The sequence below is a fragment of the Crotalus tigris genome, unplaced genomic scaffold (assembly GCF_016545835.1).
Source record: "Crotalus tigris isolate CLP2741 ecotype Arizona unplaced genomic scaffold, ASM1654583v1 scf7180000017640.1540244, whole genome shotgun sequence".
Taxonomy (NCBI): Eukaryota; Metazoa; Chordata; class Lepidosauria; order Squamata; family Viperidae; genus Crotalus; species Crotalus tigris.
The window spans coordinates 219,945-241,642 of NW_024096533.1; the positions used below are offsets into that span (position 1 = coordinate 219,945).

General features: G+C 39.7%; 1 protein-coding gene across 1 annotated transcript in view; it reads right to left on the minus strand.

Moving 5' to 3' along the window:
* The window catches only part of NELL1 (neural EGFL like 1), a 390,246-nt gene that overhangs the window by 186,574 nt on the left and 181,974 nt on the right, over positions 1 to 21,698 (minus strand). The window contains exon 5 of the mRNA XM_039335359.1: positions 17,934 to 18,030. Within this exon, the coding sequence (XP_039191293.1) occupies positions 17,934 to 18,030 (97 nt within the window). The remainder of the gene's footprint in view (positions 1 to 17,933; positions 18,031 to 21,698) is intronic.

The window sequence follows — 21,698 nt, forward strand, 5'->3', positions numbered from 1 at the left end:
TGCCTCCTCCCATAACCCCTTCCTCACCAGCAGCCCCCCCCCCCGGAGGAGAGTCGCCTGCATGGAGCACCGCAGCCAAGGACATGGCAGCCAGGCAACATAGACAAGACTCTGCCCTCACACCCCATTGCGCACAGTTGATGCTGCGGGACGCGGGCAGAGGGCATGGCTGCAATGGTGCTGCTGGGCTGCCTGGGTGATCTGTGGCGGGCCCTGGAGGTGGTGAGTGGCCCTGTGGGCAGGTGGGGTGGGCACAGGGCAGGGAGTGGAGTGGGGAGGGGCCAGTTTTTGGGCACTTGGTCTCTAAAAGGTTCGCCATCACTGATCTAGACATTGGTTTGGTTGTTTAAAGGCTATGTTAACATAAAAACAAGATTGAATTGGAAGATACTGGTAAGTTATTATTATGATTCATTAGCCACATAGTACAGTTACTTTTTGATCCTTACTCTTTCTATTCTTGATTTTCCAGTCTCCATCTTCAACAGCACATACTTGCATGTTCTATTGGTTTCAAATTGAAACCAGTCATAAAACTATTCAAATTCGTCTTGTTTTGCCTCAGTGGTTGGAGCATCAACTTGAGTAAGAATAGCAAAGGGATGTCCACACACTTTAATGATATTATTGAATCATTGATACTATACCCAAGCACAGTACTCCATTTTTATAGTCTTCCTATGAAAGCAGTGCCATCACTTCTTTGTTTTTCATGTCCTGAATAGTGAACAGCATAATCTTCTTATGGAAAGTGTTCAATTCCAATCCATTTCAATTTGATAATATCCAAAATGTCAATCTGTAATTGATCCATTTCATCTTTCATTGTATTGAGTTTTCCTATGTCCATGCTACTTCTGTCCATATGCCTATTGTAATTCTGTCTTTATAACTTTGGGTTGTCTTTTCTTGCATTGCAACATCAGCAGCTAGACATATGGAAGGCTTTCATCTGCATCCCAAACACCATTCATTTTCTAAAGATCTACAATTCTTCCTCAGTGTTGAGTGCCCCCTGATCTGAAGGGTTGTCATCCAGCACCGTATCAACAATTGCTGTATCTTATTGATCAGACTTGAATTTGTTGAAAAATATGCCATTATCTTCTTTTGCAAGTATGAAATTATGTCTTTGCTGATATCACTACTGCAATATAATGTTTGTTTTAACAGCTGAGATGACCTTCACATGATGAGTGACCTACACTGGGAGTATACATTCTTGGTGTGCACTTCATGCATCATACCACCACAATGAGGCATCACAGCAGGACTTGGAAAATCCCTAGCAGTCCATTATACCTTACAGATGTTCCATTTTGTCTTTCTGCTAGATAGGGGACTAGCAACATGTCCCTCACTTTCTCATCACTCTCCCTCTATTATTAATGATGTTTGGCCTTTATCTTATTTTTCAACAGGTGCTATTCCACTGGAAAAAATGTAAACGTGCTCATTTTGAATATTTCATTTAATCCCACTTGGCCTTTCTAGATGTAATATTACCCCCCTATAGGTTCATCACATCACTTTATAACTGAGCAAGCTTTTTGTGCAGAAGAGAAAGGGAAAATAAACTGAGAGGAAAAAAAAAACCTTGGAAAAAAATTCCAAATCTATTCAGAAATGAAGCTAAATTCGTCACTGGTCCTACAATCATGTTGTCACCTCCCAGAAAATGTCTTTATTTTATCTTCTCTTGATTATCTCACTATCTTCAGTATGATATGAGAAGAAACGAGGCAATATTTGTGGCAAGTAGTACTGCTTTCATTTTTTAAATACAGCCTCAGTCTAGAATTTAAATGAAGTATTCATTCTGAAAATTCTACAGAGGTAAAAAAAAAAGAATTAATTATTTCATTAAAGCTTGCTTTTGATAATGAAAAAGACTGACTTGATGAAGATTACTTACAACTAGAGTGCTGCAGATGGAGAACACTGTATCTTACCCAGAATACAAAGCTTGTACTATAAATAAAATATAAGCCTTAGTGCTTCAAGCATTGCAAATGCAGCATCATGTAACATTTATATGTTCACTTGCTCTAAAAGCAAAAGACGATCTGTGTGTATTACTTCCCATTTGCTATTTCAAAATCAAATATTAATTGAGAACCTTAATGAAAATAACCTGATTACTGCACAACTCTTGCACAACATTAGTAACATTTTTTATAAAAAAAGTCTATTGCCCAATCAGTAGAAACTAAACACATACAAGCTTCACACAGTTGAAATCAATATTTAAATAGGTAGGAATGAAAACCAAGGGTTTTTTTAAATCCAAAAGGACATAGTTTTACCCATAAAATGAACATCCAGATGGATAACCCCATTAATCTATTTTGTGGTGCTTGTAAAGATCCATATCTGCACTTAGGGCCAAAAGTAGCTTTCTGTGATTAGAAATGGATTGAGGATTTTAAATTAAAATTAGTTTAAATAAGCACTCAGCTGAATATCACAATTACATCATATCACATCACATCACCTCTGATTAAGAATAAAACATGATTTGTTCTCTTGGTTTAAGCCTCACTATATATTTTTCTACAGGTTTTGGTTTGCTTTTTTTAATATGTCCACTCTAATCAAATAAATGTTCCCCATTTGACTTATTTTTAAAGCATTACTTCTAAACTCAAAAAAGATACTGGCCAAGCTTAGCCCAGGCTACATGCTATCTAAATGCCAAAATCCTATCCACTGCTTTTGGAGCATTGAACTATATGTTTAAATGATGTCCTTTTTTCATTATGCAGGGTAATTAGTTATTTATCAGGCTGATAGATCTTTTTCATTCATTTAGGTGCAACTACAATGGGTGTGTGACTGTAAAAAGCAGCTTTCAGAAAAAACTAGTCAAACAGCCACTAATGGCTTCCTGAGATAGGGAATGTCAAGCTGCAGGCTAAACTCTAGCCTGACTTGAATGGATCATGACAGCAAACGTTGCAGGAGAACATCAGTTACAGATCCATTGGCGCTGTAAGACAGCATTCACTAATGCAGTAGCTATTATGCTACAGCACCTGGTCCAAGGTTTCATTACACAGCATTCACTCATTTTGACTTATTAAAAGAATTATAGCTATCCAAAAGCCATAAAGTAATCAGGCTAAAATAAGAGAAAATTAAATAAATTCATCATTTTAATTTAATCACTTTTAAAGGACACAGCAATAAGCATAATAACACTGCAAAAAAAAAAGACTCAGAATGATAGTTAGGCTGCAAACATTAAGTTCTGAACATAAGCATTAAAAATCCAGATCATAATCTAATTGTGAATGATAGGTATCAGTGTCACACTGGCCAGTCTAAACTAGAGGCACCACAATAGCTACAAACCCATTAGTATTTTTATTATTGTTCTCTGTGGAAATTCATCATGGAAAACTGAGAATCCTGCAGAACCTTAGAAGAATGTTGGGTAAACTGTTCTTAGAATGCTCTTTATTTGCTTCTGTGGTAAATATCTGTAAGATTAACAAAAACCAGTTGGAATATGACCATCCTGGCTTGAGAAAAAAAATGGGACTTTGTTTCTATATATGATAAGAATAGTGAGAGTTTTTCATGCACAGAGATGGAAGGAACCACTTGATTCCCACAATGGAAGAATGGATGGTGAAATTAATGGAATTGGCTCAGATGATGAAACTGCTTTATCAAAGAAAAGACTTTGCCTAGCTTTGTTTCTACATGGAGATCACTTTGGACTCGAAACTGAAAGAAATGAAATTTTAATGTTGGGATTTCATGATTAAAATTGTTTAAGATTATAGAAATACTATGTAATATTGTATTTTAGAACAAATGGTTGATGTATTTCACATTTGTACCTGTACTGAAGGAAGTCAGAAATTTACATTTTTATTTTTCCTTATTCCTTGCACTTCACCCCTTACTTTTTTCTTTTCTTACATATACAGTATTATCTTTTGTAGAATTTTAATAAAGTGGAGATGGTGATGGTGATGGGGGAAAAGAGAGATGATAGAGATAGAGATGATAGAGACATGATAGAGAGAAGAGATGATAGAGAGACAGAGATTCACACACACACACACACACACACACACAAATGCACAATTATATTGACAAAGAGGCAAGCAGAGACCTTTCAATCCATATGTGCTAAGCTATTGCCAATAACAATAAAGTAAAAAAAACAACCATTTCTGCAATAACTCTAGCAAAAGGACATTTCTGAAACAAGAAATTGCAGCAGGAAGAAGTTATGAACTGTTGTAATTGCACATTCTCATCAATGCTGATGATGATGTGCCATAGAGTACCCTTGATAATTAATCCAAAGCATGAATGGATCAGAATCTCACTCTGGAAGTGCCCATAAGCAATGCCCATCTCCCAAGTCCAACATCTAAAAACTTCCTGAATAAGGAGAAGAATTCTAAGATCCATCTAAAAAAAGAAGTCAAATTTAGATTCCTAGAAGGAAGCCCATGGCAAAAACACCATATCTAAGAAAGCACTAGGACTGAAAATGGCTTTCTATCACAAAGCAAATATAGTCCAAGCAGGAACTTCCCACCAGGTTTGAATGAATCAGAAAGAATAAACGGAAGGCACATCTTGAGATCTAAGACTATGTAATATTGTAAGCAAAAATGTTTTCAGAATGTTAATGAAAAATGACTTCAGTGCCTTGGTTGAAGAAGTGTGGGCTTTGGGTTATTGTATTATTAGCATATAATCTTTTATCTCAAAGCAGAAAAACTACTGAAGAGCTTATAGTTCAATGATACTTAAGACAGAACAGTAAATCACTAGGGTTAGGAAGGTCTTCTGTTCATTATTATAATTATTCCTATATTTCTATAGGAATGTTTGAAAACATATGCTAGTCAAAAAGATCTTTCTGCTTCTCTGTTTTGAGATTCCACAACACACACACACACACACACAGATATATATATATATATATATATATATATATATATATATATATATATATATATATATATATATATATATATATGAATGCTCAACACACCTTCAACATTGTGAGCTTTTTTCTCTCTTTGTAAAAAAGACAGCATCAGAATGCTTACTCTTTTTGTGAAGCTTATTTCTAGGTACTCTTTTATGAAGATATTTTGCATGTAAATAAATGGCTTCCACTCTGACTAGTGCAAAACCATATTGATTTTACCGATAGAACTTTTCAATCAGAATCACTATTTGGAAAGGTGCTATGAGGATTTCCTTTATACTGTTAGATTATTATTATTTTTTCTTTCCAACAAAATAAAATCTTCTCCAAACTATGAGAATTCAATATAATCCAGTATGGACCTAATTATCATAAGGGAAAAAATATTTGAATGTTGCACTGCATAACAAAAAGAATAGGAACAGATCACATTCCTGAATATGTTGAGTTATTCTTATCTTAAAAAGAGGAGCTACTTAAGGGAGAATTTTTATAAAATGTTTTATAGATGGCACCTTGATCCACAAAAAATGTCTTATATGTATCCTGACGTGCAACCCAAATGTTGGAGATGTGGTTATAAGGAGGCTTCTTATTATCATATTTGGTGGTCATGCAGAGAGATAAAAGCATTTTGGATTAAAATATGGTGGAATATCCAGAGAATTTTTAGAAGGAGGGTAAAATTTACTCCGCAATTATTTTTGTTAGGTATTGTTACAGATTGTGATACAAAGGAGGTTGTATTGATGTTAAACTTGATCACAGCCGCTAGGCTGTTAGTAGGACAATACTGGAAGAAGGAATCTTTGCCTACATTGCAGGAATGGTTTCTTAAAGTAGCTTATCTGGCAGAAATGGCAAAGATTTCGGCTTTCTTAAAGCAACAAACGCAAGAGAAGTTTTTTGCTGTTTGGGATAAATGGATAAAATTTATACAATTTAGATTGGGTATACAAAAATATTATATAGTTTTTTCATAAGTTTTATTTTCATATATATTATAGATAATTTTTTTACATATATAAATATAAAGTTTTTAATTTAATTTTTATTTTTATTTTTTAAGCCTATATTCTGCTCTGGGAAGCTCGGGGGGGGGGGAAGGGAGGGTTTTTTTTTTTTTTGGGAGGGATGGGGGATGGGATTTTTTTTTTTTTAATATATGTATTGTTTAGTTTTATTTTTCTGTATATGTTGTCTCTTGTTTTGTATTATTTTTCCTTTTTTGTAAAATTTATAAAACTTTTAATAAAAAAAAAAAAAAAAAGAGGAGCTGAAGAAATACTGTATACTGCTTCCTTCTTAGCAATCAAAACAAGCTTAGTATAATTTTCATAATAATATAGAACTTTGAAGGCATTATTTCTTCCAAAAGTCAAAAGAAAAGTGTTTGTTTAAACACATACTTTTTTGTGAAAATATTTACAAAAAAAGTTTTGTATACTAAAACTCTGAAACAACTTATTCTGGTAAGGGAAAGGCTAGGCTGCATTAACAGAGGGATAGAATCAAGATCATGTGAAGTGTTAATAACACTTTATAATGCCTTGGTAAGGCCACACTTGAAATACTGCATCCAGTTCTGGTCACCGCAATGTAAAAAAAGATGTTGAGACTCTAGAAAGAGTACAGAGAAGAGCAACAAAGATGATTAGGGGACTGGGGGTTGCTGGAATTGAGCATGTCTAGTTTAATGAAAAGAAGGATTAGAGATGACATGATAGCAGTGTTCCAATATCAGGGCTGCCACAAAGAAGGAGTCAAGCTATTCTCCAAAGGGCAGGACAAGAAGCAATGGATGGAAACTTATCAAGGACAGATGTAACTTAGAACTAAGAAAAAATTTCCTGACAGTTAGAACAATTAATCAGTGGAACAACCTGCCTCCAGAAGTGGTGAATGCTCCAACACTGGAAGTTTTTAAGAAGAGATTGGACAACCATTTGTCTGAAATGGTATAGTGTTTCCTGCCTGAGCAGGAGTTAGACTAGAAAGTCTCCAAGGTCCCTTCCAACTCTATTATTCTATTCTGTTCCGTTCCATTCCATTCCGTTCCATTCCATTCCATTCTACTCTATTCTAACCATTGCAGGTTCTCTTGTTGAGTGTGTAAATATAATAATAAGGAATACATATTGCTTATAAACTATCAAAAGGATACGTTTAGCACTAGCTAATAAGAACAAAATATAACACTTGTAAAATTATAACAGGCAAGCTTAAAATACAACTGTTGTGTCCTAAGCCTGCAAAAGCAGGCTCGGGACATTGCAATGGTCCTGGGCATTCCACAAGCTGCCCGGGACCAGACTGAATGGCGCCGGCCTTGTGCGCATGTACAAGGCGTGAAACGCCAGATACTTGGTTATGTTTCTGTCGGGTCTCTGGTCGCTTTTAAGAGAGAGGCCTGCAAGCCTGTCTGTTCGTTCAAGTGTTGGTGATTGCAAATAAAGAGCTGTTAACTTTGTCATGACTCCTCATCATTCGCCATCGAACGGAGGACTTAACACTGGCGATGAAGGTGGGATTCCTTTCAAACTAAAAGAAACAGTTTAAGGACTCACCCAGGAAGTCCTGCAGAGGGAAAACAGCGTCTGAATCAGCGTCCCAGCCTGCCAGTATAGCATCGCTGGAGGGTGAGCTCGGCTAAAAAACCCTTTCCCAAAGGTTTGCAGAGGAGCGAGTGGTGAAGGTAGTAGAAGTATGATGGCGAAGATTGGGCATTTGTCTAATTTTGATGTCTCACACCCTGAAAGATGGAATTCCTACATTGCAAGGGTTGAGAATTACTTTACAGTGAATCAAGTTAGATAAGATGGCTTGAAGGCTGCAACTCTCTTGTGTGTCTGTGGACAGGAAGTATTTGAAATTGCAGAGAATCTGGTGGCCCCTGCATCTCTAGATAACCTATACTGACTTGAAGAAAATGCCAAAGGAACACTTCCAGCCAAAGTTATCTGTTATTGCTTGGAGGCACACATTTGAACAGAGAGACCAGAGGTCAGGTGAATCTGCTACGAATTTTATTGCGGCCTTAAGGCAAGCAGCCAGACCTTGTGAGTTCAAGGATCTGGAAGAGAGGCTGCGAGATCGCTTCATATGCGGTTTGAGGAACAGAGACTTGCAGCAGAAGATTTTTGCTAGAGAGGATGTCTCTTTCAAGATGCACTGAGAGAGCTGACCGCTGAGGAAGCAGCAGGTGGGGCTGTGAAGACCCTACGGCCCACCAGGAGCCCTCCAGAGACTGCTACCGTCCCCCAAGAGGACATCCAAGAAGGGTCAGACACAGATCCTGAAGAAGATGTGAATAGACTTTACCAGCCAGCTGGAAGGAGGCAGAAGGAGTGCCTGGACAAGGACAAAGCATCCTTTCAATGCTTTGGGTGTGGAGGATGCCACAAGCGAACTGAATGAAGGTTTCGTTCTGCCATTTGCAGAGCGTGTGGCAAGCAAGGCCACATCACAGCCATCTGTTTGGGTTGCCAGAAGGTTCAACCTCGAGAAGAATTGTGTCTGAAAGGTACCAGGGTCTCCAGCCAACATAGGGTGGGTTTCTGCACATCATGCAGAAGCATTTTGAGGACAGGAACACACAAGCCCCTTAAGAAGAAGCTTTCTCTTAATGTAAGGCTGCAAGGGGTTCTTTTATCAATGGAGTTGGATACCGGGTCCGCTCTTTCCATTATTTCCAGTATCTTAAACAAGATATGCAGTAGCAGTGGTCTTCGAGTTAAACTCAGGCCTTCGAACTTAATACTTAAAGATTTTCAGAATTCTATGGTGTGTGTTAAGGGGGAGGCCACCCTTAGAGTACAGTATAAGGATTTTGAAGGTCCCCTAGATGTGGTGGTTGTTGAGGGTGAACGAACAAGCCTTATTGGACTTGATTGGTTCGAGGCCCTGGGAATCCAGGTTACTGGGCTGCACAATTTGCAAACGTCAAGCCTTGCAGAAGTCCGCAAGGAGTTTGCAGATGTGTTTAGTTCAGAGTTAGGATCCTACAGCTAGACCCATCCATCACGCCCATCAGGGTTAAGCCTAGGAGGGTACTTTTTACCCTCAAGAGTAAAATTGATGCTCAGCTAGACAAATTGCTCCAGCAGGGCATTTTAGAACCTGTGGATTCAAGTCCATGGGAAACCCCCATAGTAACGTCTCTAAAGGCCAATGGGTACATACGTATTTCTGCAGACTACAAGTGCACATTGAATAAGGCACTGCAACAGCACACTTATCCAGTACCTGTGGTAAGCCGCATTCTAGCCTCCCTCAAAGGAGACTGCATCTTTGCTAAGCTTGACCTGGCACAGGCCTATCAACAGTTACCTGTTGATGAGGCAGCTGCAGAGGCCCAAACTATTGTAACACAGAGAGGGCTTCCAAGGTTAAGAGACTGCAATTTGGGGTAAAGGTAGCTCCTGGCATATTCCAAAGTGTCATGGAAAGCACATTTCAAGGCATTCTGGGGGTCTGTCCATATTTTGATGATGTCCTCATTGCAGGGGAGTCATCTCAAAATTTAACTGAAAGATTAAGGGCTGTTTTGCTTCATTTTCAAAGAGCAGTCCTTAAACTCAAGAAGGATAAATGTAAGATAGGAGTCAATTCTACTGACTTCTTAGGTTTCAGGATAGATGCTCAAGGCATTCACCCTGCTGAAACGAAATTGCAAGACATACAGCAGGCCCCAAGCCCTAAATCCAAGAGTGAACTGCAAGCCTTCTTAGGCCTATTAAATTTTTACCATGCTTTTCTCCCTCATAAGGCTGCTGTGGCAGAGCCATTACATAGGCTCTTAGACAAGCAAGTTCCTTGGCAGTGGATGAAAGTCCACGACAAGAGTTTCAATGAGGTTAAGGCCTTGCTCACATCTAATTCTGTTTTAGCTCATTTCAATGAGCAAATGCCTGTTTGCATCGCCTGTGATGCACATCCTTATGGGGTGGGAGCTGTACTTAGCCATCTGAAGGCTGATGGGACACAGATCCCTGTGGCTTATTATCAAGGACTCTGTCTTCTGCAGAGCGGAATTACGCTCAAATTGACAGAGAAGCTTTGGCAATAGTGGCTGGTATTAAGAAATATCATGACTTCTTATATGGCCACCATTTCACGGTCTATACTGACCACAAGCCTCTGCTGGGTTTGTTTACTACTAACAAACAGACCCCACATATTATTTCTCCTCGTATGTTGAGATGGTCCATTTTCCTGTCAGCATATGACTACACATTAGTCCACAAAACAGGAAAGGAAATGGGTCATGCAGATGGCCTGAGCAGACTACCTCTGAACCAATTGTAGCCGGCTCCTGCTCCAGCTATTAATATTCTCTCTATTCAAGAGTTGCCTGAGTCTCCCCTCAATGCTAGGGATGTGGCTGCTGAAACTGCCACTGATCACACGTTTACACACGTGCTGACATGAGTGTTGTCAGAATAGCCTGACAAGTGCCCAGATACTGAATTCCAAAGATTGTGGCACAAGAAGAATGAGGTTTCCACTTTCAAGGGTTGCCTGTTATGGGGTAGCAGGGTAGTGATCCCAGTGAAATGAGCCTGTTTCGATAACGGGTCTATCACAGTCCAGATGACAGTATTTCCCCTACTTTCAGGTAGGTCCACTATAAAGTCCATAGCTATTTCTTCCCAGGGTTGAGAAGGGTCTGCCACGGGTTGCAGTAACCCTGGAGTTTTCCCCGGGATTCTTTTCATTGTGGCACATACAGTACAACTTTTTACATAGTTTTCCACATCCTTTCTCCCACCAGATAAATGGCTTCCATTTGTCCAACCAGGCTAGTCCTAGGATCACTGCCTCGGTCATTTTTGGAGCCACCAGGAAACGAATAAACTCCCAGTGTGCACCTATTTCTAGGCGTAAAGGCTCAGTTAATTGTGTAATAAGAGTCCCTCCCATCAGGGAGCCATCGGCTTGCTCAAATCTCATTGGTTTGGAAAGCTGTTTTGCCCTTATGCCCATTTTCATGGCAAACGCCAGACTAATAATGCAGCGGGTGCATCCCGAATCAATTAGTACGTTTAAGTCTATTTGTGCCCCAGACTTAGGGATTATAAGTTTGGCGGCCAGTGAAAAAGGCAGGATTTGTCGACTCACCATTAGGTCATTTTCTCCTTCATCGTCGCTATCAAAGAAGGGAAGAGCAGGGGCAGGTCCACCTGGAGTCTTGGCATCCTCCTGTGTGTGGGGTGTAACCTGGGCAACTGGTTCTTGCGTGAGTCGATTGGATTTTTCTCTCGTTAGCTGCTGAGCAGGTTTCTTTTGCATTGCCGGTCCTGACTTGCTCTGCAGTCGAGGGTAGGGGACTGGACAGGTGGCCACTCGGTGTCCTCCTTGTCCACACTGGAAACACTCGAAGGAAGGGCGTGCAGGTGGCCTGGGTCTCTCAGCCCTCGCAGTAGTTGAAGGCTTTCATGGGGGTGATTGCTGTCCAAGTAGCTCTGGTTGCTGTTCGGGTTCATGTGGGGGAGGCTTTTTATAGCGAGAGAGCTTAACATCTAGCTTCAGGCTGTCTGGTACCACTCCTGCAGCCGATCAGGTATTTCTCGATAGATGCAGGCCTGAGAGAGGTGATCGTCTAATCCCTCAATGAAGTAATGGATGAGGGACTGTTCAGGCCACCCCTCTATTCGACCTGCTATCTTGTGGAATTCTCGCACGTACTCCAGGGCAGGCCTCCCAGCTTGTTTTATTTTGTGAATTTGTCCTGCTGCTTTGAGGCCGATGGATGGGTCCTCAAATCGTTCTCTCAGACTTAAAAGAAAGCGGTGGGGATCTTCCAATTTGGGGGCTTGCTCGCTATATAAATGGTTCAGCCATTTAGATGCTTCTCCCTCTAGGTTGGACGCAATAACATCGACCATGGCCCCTGGTTCTGGGTACAGATAGGCCCAGTAACATCTGTTGAATCAATGGGGGGGATCAGGCCCTATAGGTAGTCTCACAGTTCTCATTCCTTTTGTACTGGGGTGGCCACAAGAGCAGTGGGGAGCCCAGCAGGAAGCCTGTCAGACCCTGCCTTTGCCGGCCAGAGACCCCAACCCTGAAGAGAGGGTGAGTTCCAGTTTGAGGCATCTGCAGCAATGGGTAGATGGGTTTCCCCAGCAGATGAATGATCAGCAGCAGCAGAGGGCATTACCACCCCCTGCAGTCCAACAACAGAGAAGACCACTACAACCCCCACTTGCGCAGCCACCATTGGTAGGCCTACAGCAGCAGGGGGCACCATTCAACCCCGCTGGCCAGCAGCAGAGGGCCCAGCAGCCGTGGAACCAGCCCCAGTGGGGGTCACAGCAGCCTGTGTTCGCACCACCCTTCAATACGTCCATGATGGTGACCGGCAAAATTGTAGCTCTGTAATAAAGATTTTAGGAAACATGCCTGAAAGTTCTTTGAAGTGCTTCATTAGTCGGAACCTGTGACATCCAGCCTCATTGAGGTCTAGAGTCTTGACCTCTCTGCATGAGGGTCATCCTGGTATAGTCAGGATGAAAGTGCTTGTGCGCAGCCATTTTTGGTGGCCTGGGCTCGATAAAGCCATCAAGGCCCAGGTGCACGGGTGCCAAGTGAGCCAACAGTCACGGCCTGAAATGCCTCAGGCACCAGTTCATAGGTGGGAGGAAACTCAAACCCCATGGTCTAGGGTGCATATAGATTACACTGGGCCCTTTCAGGGGCAATTCTTCCTGGTTGTTGTTGATAGACATTCTAAGTGGTTAGAGGTTGTTCCTGTTTTCTCCACTACTACTGCCAAGACCATCCAAGTGTTGAGAGGAATCTTTGCATCACACGGTCTTCCAGATGTTCTGGTTTTGGATAATGGCCCTCAATTTACCTCTTCTGAGTTCCAGGCTTTTCTTCAGGTCAATCTGATCCGGTATGCAACATCGGCTCCTTTCCACCCATCGTCCAACGGACTGGCAGAGAGAATGGTGCAAACTACCAAAGATGCCCTAAAGAAACTGACTTACAGTAACTGGCATCACAGGTTAGCAGACTTTCTTCTTGCACACTGCACCACACCATGCACTGCCACTGGGAAGAGCCCTGCTGAACTCCACTGGGGTCACCGCCTCATCACTAAGCTGGACAGGCTGCACCCTAACTGGGTGGAGTCACAGGTGTCACAACCATGGGCACCGAGGAGACTTCAAGTGGGTGATCTGGTCTGGGCACGAAACTATGGGCCTGGTCATCTCTGGGTAACAGCTGTGGTCTGCAAGTTCTCTGGGCCATTGTCATATGAAGTGACCTTGGGAGACGGTCGCGTTCTTCGCAGGCACATAGACCAGTTGCGTTGGAGACTGGACTCTCACTCTTTCGCTCCTGTCTCTGCTCTGGGGGGGGGAGGAGGATCATAATATGCATTCTGGGGATCAGTTTCACAGGACTTCATTAGCTGCTGCTGAGGCCATGGATGTTTCATCACAAGGTTCGGCAAGTGCTCGAAACAGGAATTCAATGGATAGGGGGTCATCCCACACATCTACAATTATTCCAGACAGGGAGTCACACCGGGGGTATCCACATTATTCACACATGACAGATAGTGTTTTGGACAGAGAGACTGACTGGGGGGTATCCACATAACTCACAAACTGCAAGAGAACAAGAAATACAGCAGGGGGGATGGCCCACTTCTGCAGTTGCTTCCAGAAGGAGGTCAACAGGAAAGAGGCTAGCCACGGAGGCGACTCCTGATTCTGGCACCTCAGGCACATGCTTGGGGGCTACAGACCACTGGGGTAATCCCGCTAACCAGCACTCTTCATCTGCTGGCCTTGGCTTCGAGGGACAGTGCTCCCAAGAAGGGTCCATTGTGGAACCGGGGACTACCACCCCTCCAAGGTATGCCGGCTTGGGCTTAGAGGGTCCAGCCAGCCAGCAGATGGGCAGGTCAACTGGGTCCTTGGGGCAGAAAAGCCTTGGCCTACCTAGCCTGGTAACCGAACAAGGGGGCCAGGAAATCTCTTCTGGCCCTAGGAGGTCGCAGCGGGCCATGTGCCCATCCAACTATCTCAGGGAATTTGTGAGGTTGCTGTCAGGTTCCAAGGGGCCTGATCACAAGGACCATGGTTAAGAGATTATTTTGTTTACTTTTTTTTAATTTAATTCAGATACATTTATTCTGGAACAGGTTGAAGGGTTGTGTTTGAATGCAACCTCGAATATTCCACATTCAGTGCATTTGATTGTTGTAACTTTATAACACTCTCCCCAAGAAATAACGTGTGTGGGTGTACATGAATGTTCCATCTAGGGGGGAAGGGTGTTGTGTCCGGAGCCTGCAAAAGCAGGCTCGGGATATTGCAATGGTCCCGGGCATTCCAGAAGCTGCCCGGGACCAGACTAAGTGGCGCCGGCCTTGTGCACATGCGCAAGGCGCGAAACACCAGATACTTTGTTAAGTTTCTGTCCAGGTCTCTGGTCTCTTTTAAGAGAGAGGCCTGTGAGCCTGTCTGTTCGTTCGAGTGTTGGTGATTGTAAATAAAGAACTGTTAACTTCGTCATGACTCCTCATCATTCGCTATTGAATGGAGGACTTAACAACAACCAATTAAGTGTTTTTGCCCTGCAGAGTTAGTAAACACTCAGACATTCATAAACCAAAGAAAAATACTTGTCTGCTCTCATTATGATCTATAAAAACTGGCAGTTTGTTATCCTATTAGCAGCTATCCTGCAGTTTCAAAGTCTTGATGTATAAAAAAATATTAACATAAACTTGGATAATATTCATCAGTTCTTCAACATCAGCTGTTTCTATCAAATAAGAGTTACAGGTGTCTAAATTGTATGACTACTATAACTAATAGTGTATGTCTGCGGTTTTGTGTGTGTACATTGTATGTCCATAAACATATGTTTTCCATCTGCAGAATTATAGGAAGCAGCTGAAGTTTAAAAAAAAAACAGCACAACAGCTGTAAAAAAAATAATAATGCCATCAATTTCACTTCAGGGTGACAGCTCAACCATTAGGCAGAGAAATAAAGACTAGGCATTAAAACATTTCTCTATCAAAATTTAAATGGGGAAAATGCATTAAAATTATCTGTATATATTAAAACCTCTTAGAGTGTTCGTACAAATTGAGCAATCTTTTGTTTGTATATGTGACTATTTCATCTCTGCATCTAATGGTTCCTTCAACCATTGTAAGAACTGAAGTTTCGGCAGCCCAGTGTGACAGTTTCAAGAAAATACAGGTAATTGCACACACTATGAATTGTCTTCCAAAAGCTATTAAAAGTATTCATCTGGGAAGGAACTAGAAACAGCCAACTAGTTTTTACAATATCCTTCACCTGTAATCAGAGGAGTTATAGGGGGGGGGGGAAATGCCTCAGCAGTTAAAAACATTGACCTTGTCAGCTGAAAAGCTGACAGCTCAAGTTCAAGACCTGAGTGCTGTGTGATGGGGTGAGTTCCCATTACCTGTCCCAGCTCCTGCCAACCTAGCACTTGAAGACTTTCAAATGTGAGTAGATAAAAAGGCACCACCTTGGTAGGAAGGTAACACTGTTCCGTACATCTTGGTGTATAGTCATGCTGACCACATGACCTCAGAAGTGTCTTCAGACAACATTGGCTTCTTCGGCTAAGAAATGGAGATGAGCACTGCCCCCTAGAGTCAGACACAACTGGACAGGGGAAACCTTTACCTTTACCTTATGGGGAGATTAAAAATCAAGATGGAGGCTGCAATCATACAAAGCACTAGCCTTTTTAAAAGTGTGTTGCTTCAAGGCATGGCATCTTGATTTTTTTCATTCTCTGTATGTCATAAGTGAGAAAAGTAGGATAGACCAAAATCATTGTCATTCAAAAAACTGCAAGCCAACATGCTCAATGAAAATTGCTTTAAAATATATTCTGCTTTCATTCTGGTATATTCTTTGAATATTTATCTCTGCCATAAAATGTTTCAAATCACTATAACTGATTCATCATAGAATTACGTTTAAGGGGAAAAATGTATGGTATGTTAATGTCCCACATGGTATCACTGTTCCTTGACTTCCAAGCAGTGACAGAGACAAGAAAACGTTCTTCCTGAGTAAATATAATATCTGGACCAGCATTTGGTGTTTAGAATAAGGAAGCAACCAACAATTCATAATATGCCATTCTTTTAATAAAAAAACCTCACACATAAAGTAAAATAATAATAGTATCTAGCAACAGAGCATAAGGCATAATGATTTTACATTTCTTTACAATGTCTCGATTAAATAACTTCATGGAAGATGTAGGGACGAAATAGAAAGGAGAGTTCCATCTTTTCATAGAAACAAGAGATATCATCTATGAATGAATGAATGAATGAATGAATGAATATAAATACATGCACAATAGTAAAGCCTCTGTGCTGTCAATAGGAACCTTAGATATTGGCGTTCCTATCAATGACATGAAGGCTCCATGACTTTTTATAATTTGGTAGTAGATTCCAAGTTGTGGGGGAGAGGGAATCCTTTGCTTTTGCCAGCTTTGGAAAAAATAGACAAAGCAGAAATTCTTCTTCTAAGGACTATCACATCACTGACACTTGCTCTGTTGATAGATTAGTAAAATCATTTTTGTACCATTGCCACATTCAGTGGAAATATTTGAGCCGGCTGATGTATATAGGTACCAACTGGATTTGTAGAAATGCATTTCTAATATTAATTGCACTCTCCCCAGCCTAGTGCTTTTTGGATACAGTATATTGGGATAATTGGTTGGGAGTTCTAGGACTGTAGATCCAATACACCTGAAGGCAGTTTGGGGAAAGCCCCTTAGCCCCTTGATGCAACTGTGGACATATTTTGGACATGTGCAAATTAAACCAAAAGATTCCAGCAACATCAGTAAGATTCAGCTAACATTCCCTGTAGAATCTATATAAACCAAACAATAAATGAAACTAGAAAGGAAGCACAGGAATACATTGTTTCCTATAAATAGCAATAGCACTTAGACGTATACTTCTTCACAATGCTTTACAGCCCTCTCTAAGCGGTTTACAGAGTCAGCATATTGCCCCCAACAATACGGGTCCTCATTTTACCAACCTCGGAAGGATGGAAGAACCTTCAGCCGGTGAGGATCAAACTGCAGTCAGCCGGCAGTCAGCTGAAGTCATCTGCAGTACTGCATTCTAACCACTCTGCCACCACGGTTCCTTTAGTGATTTCATGAGCAGCCCTCTTGCTTTTTCCGGGCAGCAGCGTCTTCAGCCACCCACAGTAATGACAAAATGATACACGTGCATAGACACGCCATAAATGCCACTTTTATGTACCTGTGCTACCATGTCAGATGTCAGTACAAACCCTGAGGCATTTGTGTGATAACATATCCAGGCACATTTTGTCATTTGCTTTCTCGCCCGTTATGGATCCCCATGCTTATGGGATGTTTTCCTTTTTTTTTTTGTCTAATCTAAATTACAGCCTTGGAATTCCTGGTGGTCTCTTTTTCAAACACTAACCACATCTAACTCTACAGTTTGGGATGATCCAGGGTTATCCAGGAACTGCCAGGGAGCTAGGGCTCATTGTCTTTACTATCCTAGGTAACCATCCATAATGTATTTTGGGTATGATCTTTCACAACTTGGTGTCTTATGTTGGAAGTATGATTCCCATCATCTCCAAATAATATAGCATTATGGAATTTGGATGGCTAAGAATTACACTGCTTGTAGTCCAGCGTATCTAAAGAGTACCAGGTTGGAGAATGTTAATATAATATATTTACTGCATGTTATAATAAAGATACTGTCTGAAAGAAATATTGTACAAATCAGTGCAAATGACTGAAGTTCTATAAGCACTCTTATCTTTTGTAATACAAATACACATTCAAAGAGAAAAATAACTATTATTTGAAATAGCAATAAGTATTTCAAGTTTCACTCTATTGTTTTTTCATCTGTGGCTGTGTTTTGCATCCTTACCTTAAAAAAGCCATGTTTTCTGTTGCGTTGTCCTAGCCACAAATTGCTTCCTGGAGTCAGATTTGTTTCTGGGCGATCTATCACCCGTTCATAAATCCTGTAAAGCACAATGGTATTGTTAGAGAAAAGTAACAGCTTTGTTTTTGTTGTTTTTTTAAAAAAGCCTTTTAAAAAATTGATGTTGAATATAAAAAGCATTAATAGAAATGATAAATGCAACCCAGGGGCAAATCAAACCACCATACATTCTATTTCTAACTCTGCAACTGAACAATTAAAGACAAAAGAATATTGATTTTCCAGAATCAGATGAAATACAAGAATTCAAAAATGATTGGGGCATAGCTCATATAACATGTTTTAATTCAATAATACATTGTGATGCTATACTTAAAATAAAATTAGCTCATAAGAGCAATAATCAGCTTTTTTCTTTTGAATAATCAGTATAGTCCCTAATCAGAAAAAAAGGTTACCCATTTTTGTATTAAAAGTGCAATTCCTGAAATTGATGGCTGATGAAGCAATGGTAAAATATAACAAAGCAAGAGCTTCTTAAAGGTTTTAAATAAAATGGTTTATTTTCTATCTGTTCAATACAGATTTGTAAATTGGCATCTTTTAATCATTAAAAAGAAAGGTGTAGTTTTATAAATCATGGTTTGCCTTGACATCCTAATGCTTTGACATCCTAATACTAATTATTGGGTGCAAAGGATAAAACAAAAGAATAGTTTGAGAATTTCATTTATTCACTTCATCATTTATAACTTCTGCAGAAAACATGATATAGGTGACAACTAGTTGTAGCTTTTTCAGGGAACCAAAATACTTGAGTCTTAATGAATTTTAACAAAAATTACTGCTTAGTTAAATAAAATGCACAGTACCATTTTCTGAACTGTTTGGACCAATTAACAAAGTACTAATATTTATATAGATGATTAAACTCTTTTAATTAAGAACGAGGAAACCAACAGAATATTATCATTTAAAGCCTATGACCTAGAAACATTAAATGAGCTCACAAGTGTTATTCATATAATTATGAACATAACTGCTTGTCTGCATTGCAATTACAATTAACCCTGATACCTGAGAATACCTGGGCAAAAAAGCTATACTCAAAGCTGTAATCATTGATGGAGCACTGAAGAGTGGCCCCTCATTTGCTTGATAATAATAACATCTTTCCTCTTGAACTAATTTACCTCTTTGAGTAGTAAATCAAGTAGCCATCCACCAAGTCTACATTTTTGAAATCATCAAAAGTGTTTATCTCTCTCAATATTTAAAGTATACGTGCATCATTTCTTCAACAACGACAGCACAATTAAACTTCTCAAACACAAAAGTGCTTTAAGAGTCTATGTACTTACTTATCAAATAGCGTATCAGCCTTACAATTTTCTCATTGGCTTCTTACTGCCAATATTTTGCATTATTTATTTATGACTTTAGTATTTTTCTCTAGAGTGTGTCTAGTCTTCCCAAAGTAACGATCAATATTCCATGAAAAACTCCACATTCTCTTAAAAACTAACACACTTTCCTCAAGGGTTTAAACAAAAGAATGCACTGCTGTCTGCAGTGCAAAATACAAAGAGTATTGCATTTTATTTTTCTGTCCAAATACAACCTTAGAAGCACCGCATTAGATCTAACTTCACTGACATAATAAATATGAATTTTCCAATATAGAAACACACAAATCAACATATATTATGTTGCAGTTCAATAGTGTGATATAAAGGAGACAAATGGGACAGAATGTTACTTGCCAGCTTTGGGAGAATTTAATAAACGATTTCTTCTTCCTGACAATCTTTCAGAAAATCCCATTCATAAATGTAGCTTGGCAAGCAACTCAAGATTCTACCCTTTTTTCACATATCACTCTAGTTTTCTTTCTGAAATATCTACCTATTTTCTCCTTCAGTCAGTCATTTGGATTAATAATGAAGGACTTTTGAGGGGTGGGGGTGCCCATATTAGGGATGTTTAAGATATCACAGGAACACATGAGATTTCATAATTTCTATAATTTTGATAATTGTATTAGGTTGTATTAGACTAATAAGTTGGGGTTACTAATAAAAAAAGATCTATTAAAGCAATTAATGCTATCCCTCTCTCATTCTTTCCAGATTTTTTGTGAATGACTACTGCAATCACAGTAATTTCATACAACAATTCATCAGTGAACCTTCCAGAAGCCAGCTCTGGTTTAGTGGTTTGGGGAACAAAGAATGTAAATGCCAATCTTTAACATCTCCTGAGCATGGCTGGCTCAGGAATTCTGGGAGTGGAAGTCCATGAGTCATAAAAGAACCAAGGTTGCCTACCCCTGGCTTAGACAATAAACAAGAAGCAAAGAAATAAAATTTAAAAATATCTTGGAAAGGAAGACTCAGAAGGCCTTCTGGGAAACAAATGACCTGCTCCATCACAAGACTTCTTCACAGTTTATAAAAATAGAATAGAATAGAGTAGAGTAGAGTAGAGTAGAGTAGAGTAGAGTAGAGTAGAGTAGAGTAGAGTAGAGTAGAAATATTCTTTATTGGCCAAATATGATTGGACACACAAGAAATTTGTCTTCAGTGCATAAGCTCCTAGTATACATACAAATAACAAAGTGATATAAAATGTAATTGTTAAAGTATTGAATTATGAATGGGAAGACCCAGAATCCAGTTCACCATCAGGCGTGAAAGCCCCCTCTGTGCCTTTGGTCCAATCATTTATTCTGACCCCAGCCTACTTCAAAGATTTTGTTGCTGTTGTGGGAAATCATAGGAGGAGAAAGCCCTATGTACATTACCTTTGGTTCCTCAATAAAAGATGTGTAATACATTTAAAAAATAAATGAACTGTTCCTATTTTCACCCTTTAATCTCTCCTCCCAAATAGCCCAACAGCATGACACAAAATGTTAAGCTCTTTGCAACTGAATGTTGATGGTGTCCTTTAGTTTGGGGAATCTGGGATATGAAAAATGGAAATGGGGAAAGTTTGCCTCCCACGGGCACCTTGCTCACATTTTCATCTTTAAAAACCACACAAACCACCAAAAATGTTTGTGGGGGGGGGGTCATCCTTAGGCCTTTGGGGACATCATCCCTCTTTTCAGCCGTAACTCCAGCTGGTCAGGAGAATGAGTTGCCTTTCTGCCTCTTGGAAACTGACCGACTCATAACGTAGGTCATTCATTCTTTGCTTCACACAAGCTTCTCTGCTAATTCTGATTTGAATCTGATTTGAATCCCAACATAGGGTAAACCTCTCCAAGACTGAGGCTAAAAATAGAGGTAAGCTATATTATTTGTAACTGATGTTATCAACCTCCTTAGAAAAGTATTAGTCAGTTGTCATTTTCCTCTATTCAGTATCAACAATAAATCTTTAATCATGTCTCTGGTCACTTTTAACCAGTTCTGAAAGAAGAAGTCAATTAGTACAGAATTGTTCTTTTTTATTATTATTATTGAAAAGTTTTATACAAGTTTTAAACAATATCCCCCCTAAAATAACCCCCTCCCTCCCCCCCTCACTTCCCAGAGCTGGTAACAGGGTTACAAATAAACAAACAAATTCTAAATAAACTTATCCAACTATACAAATAATAAAATCGATAATATACTTTAACTCAAATACAAAAAAAATTAACAATATAAGCATTTCCAAATTAAAAGCTATAAATAATTCATAATCTGCATAATGCATTTTAAACCCATATCATAACCCATATTTACTCTACATATAATT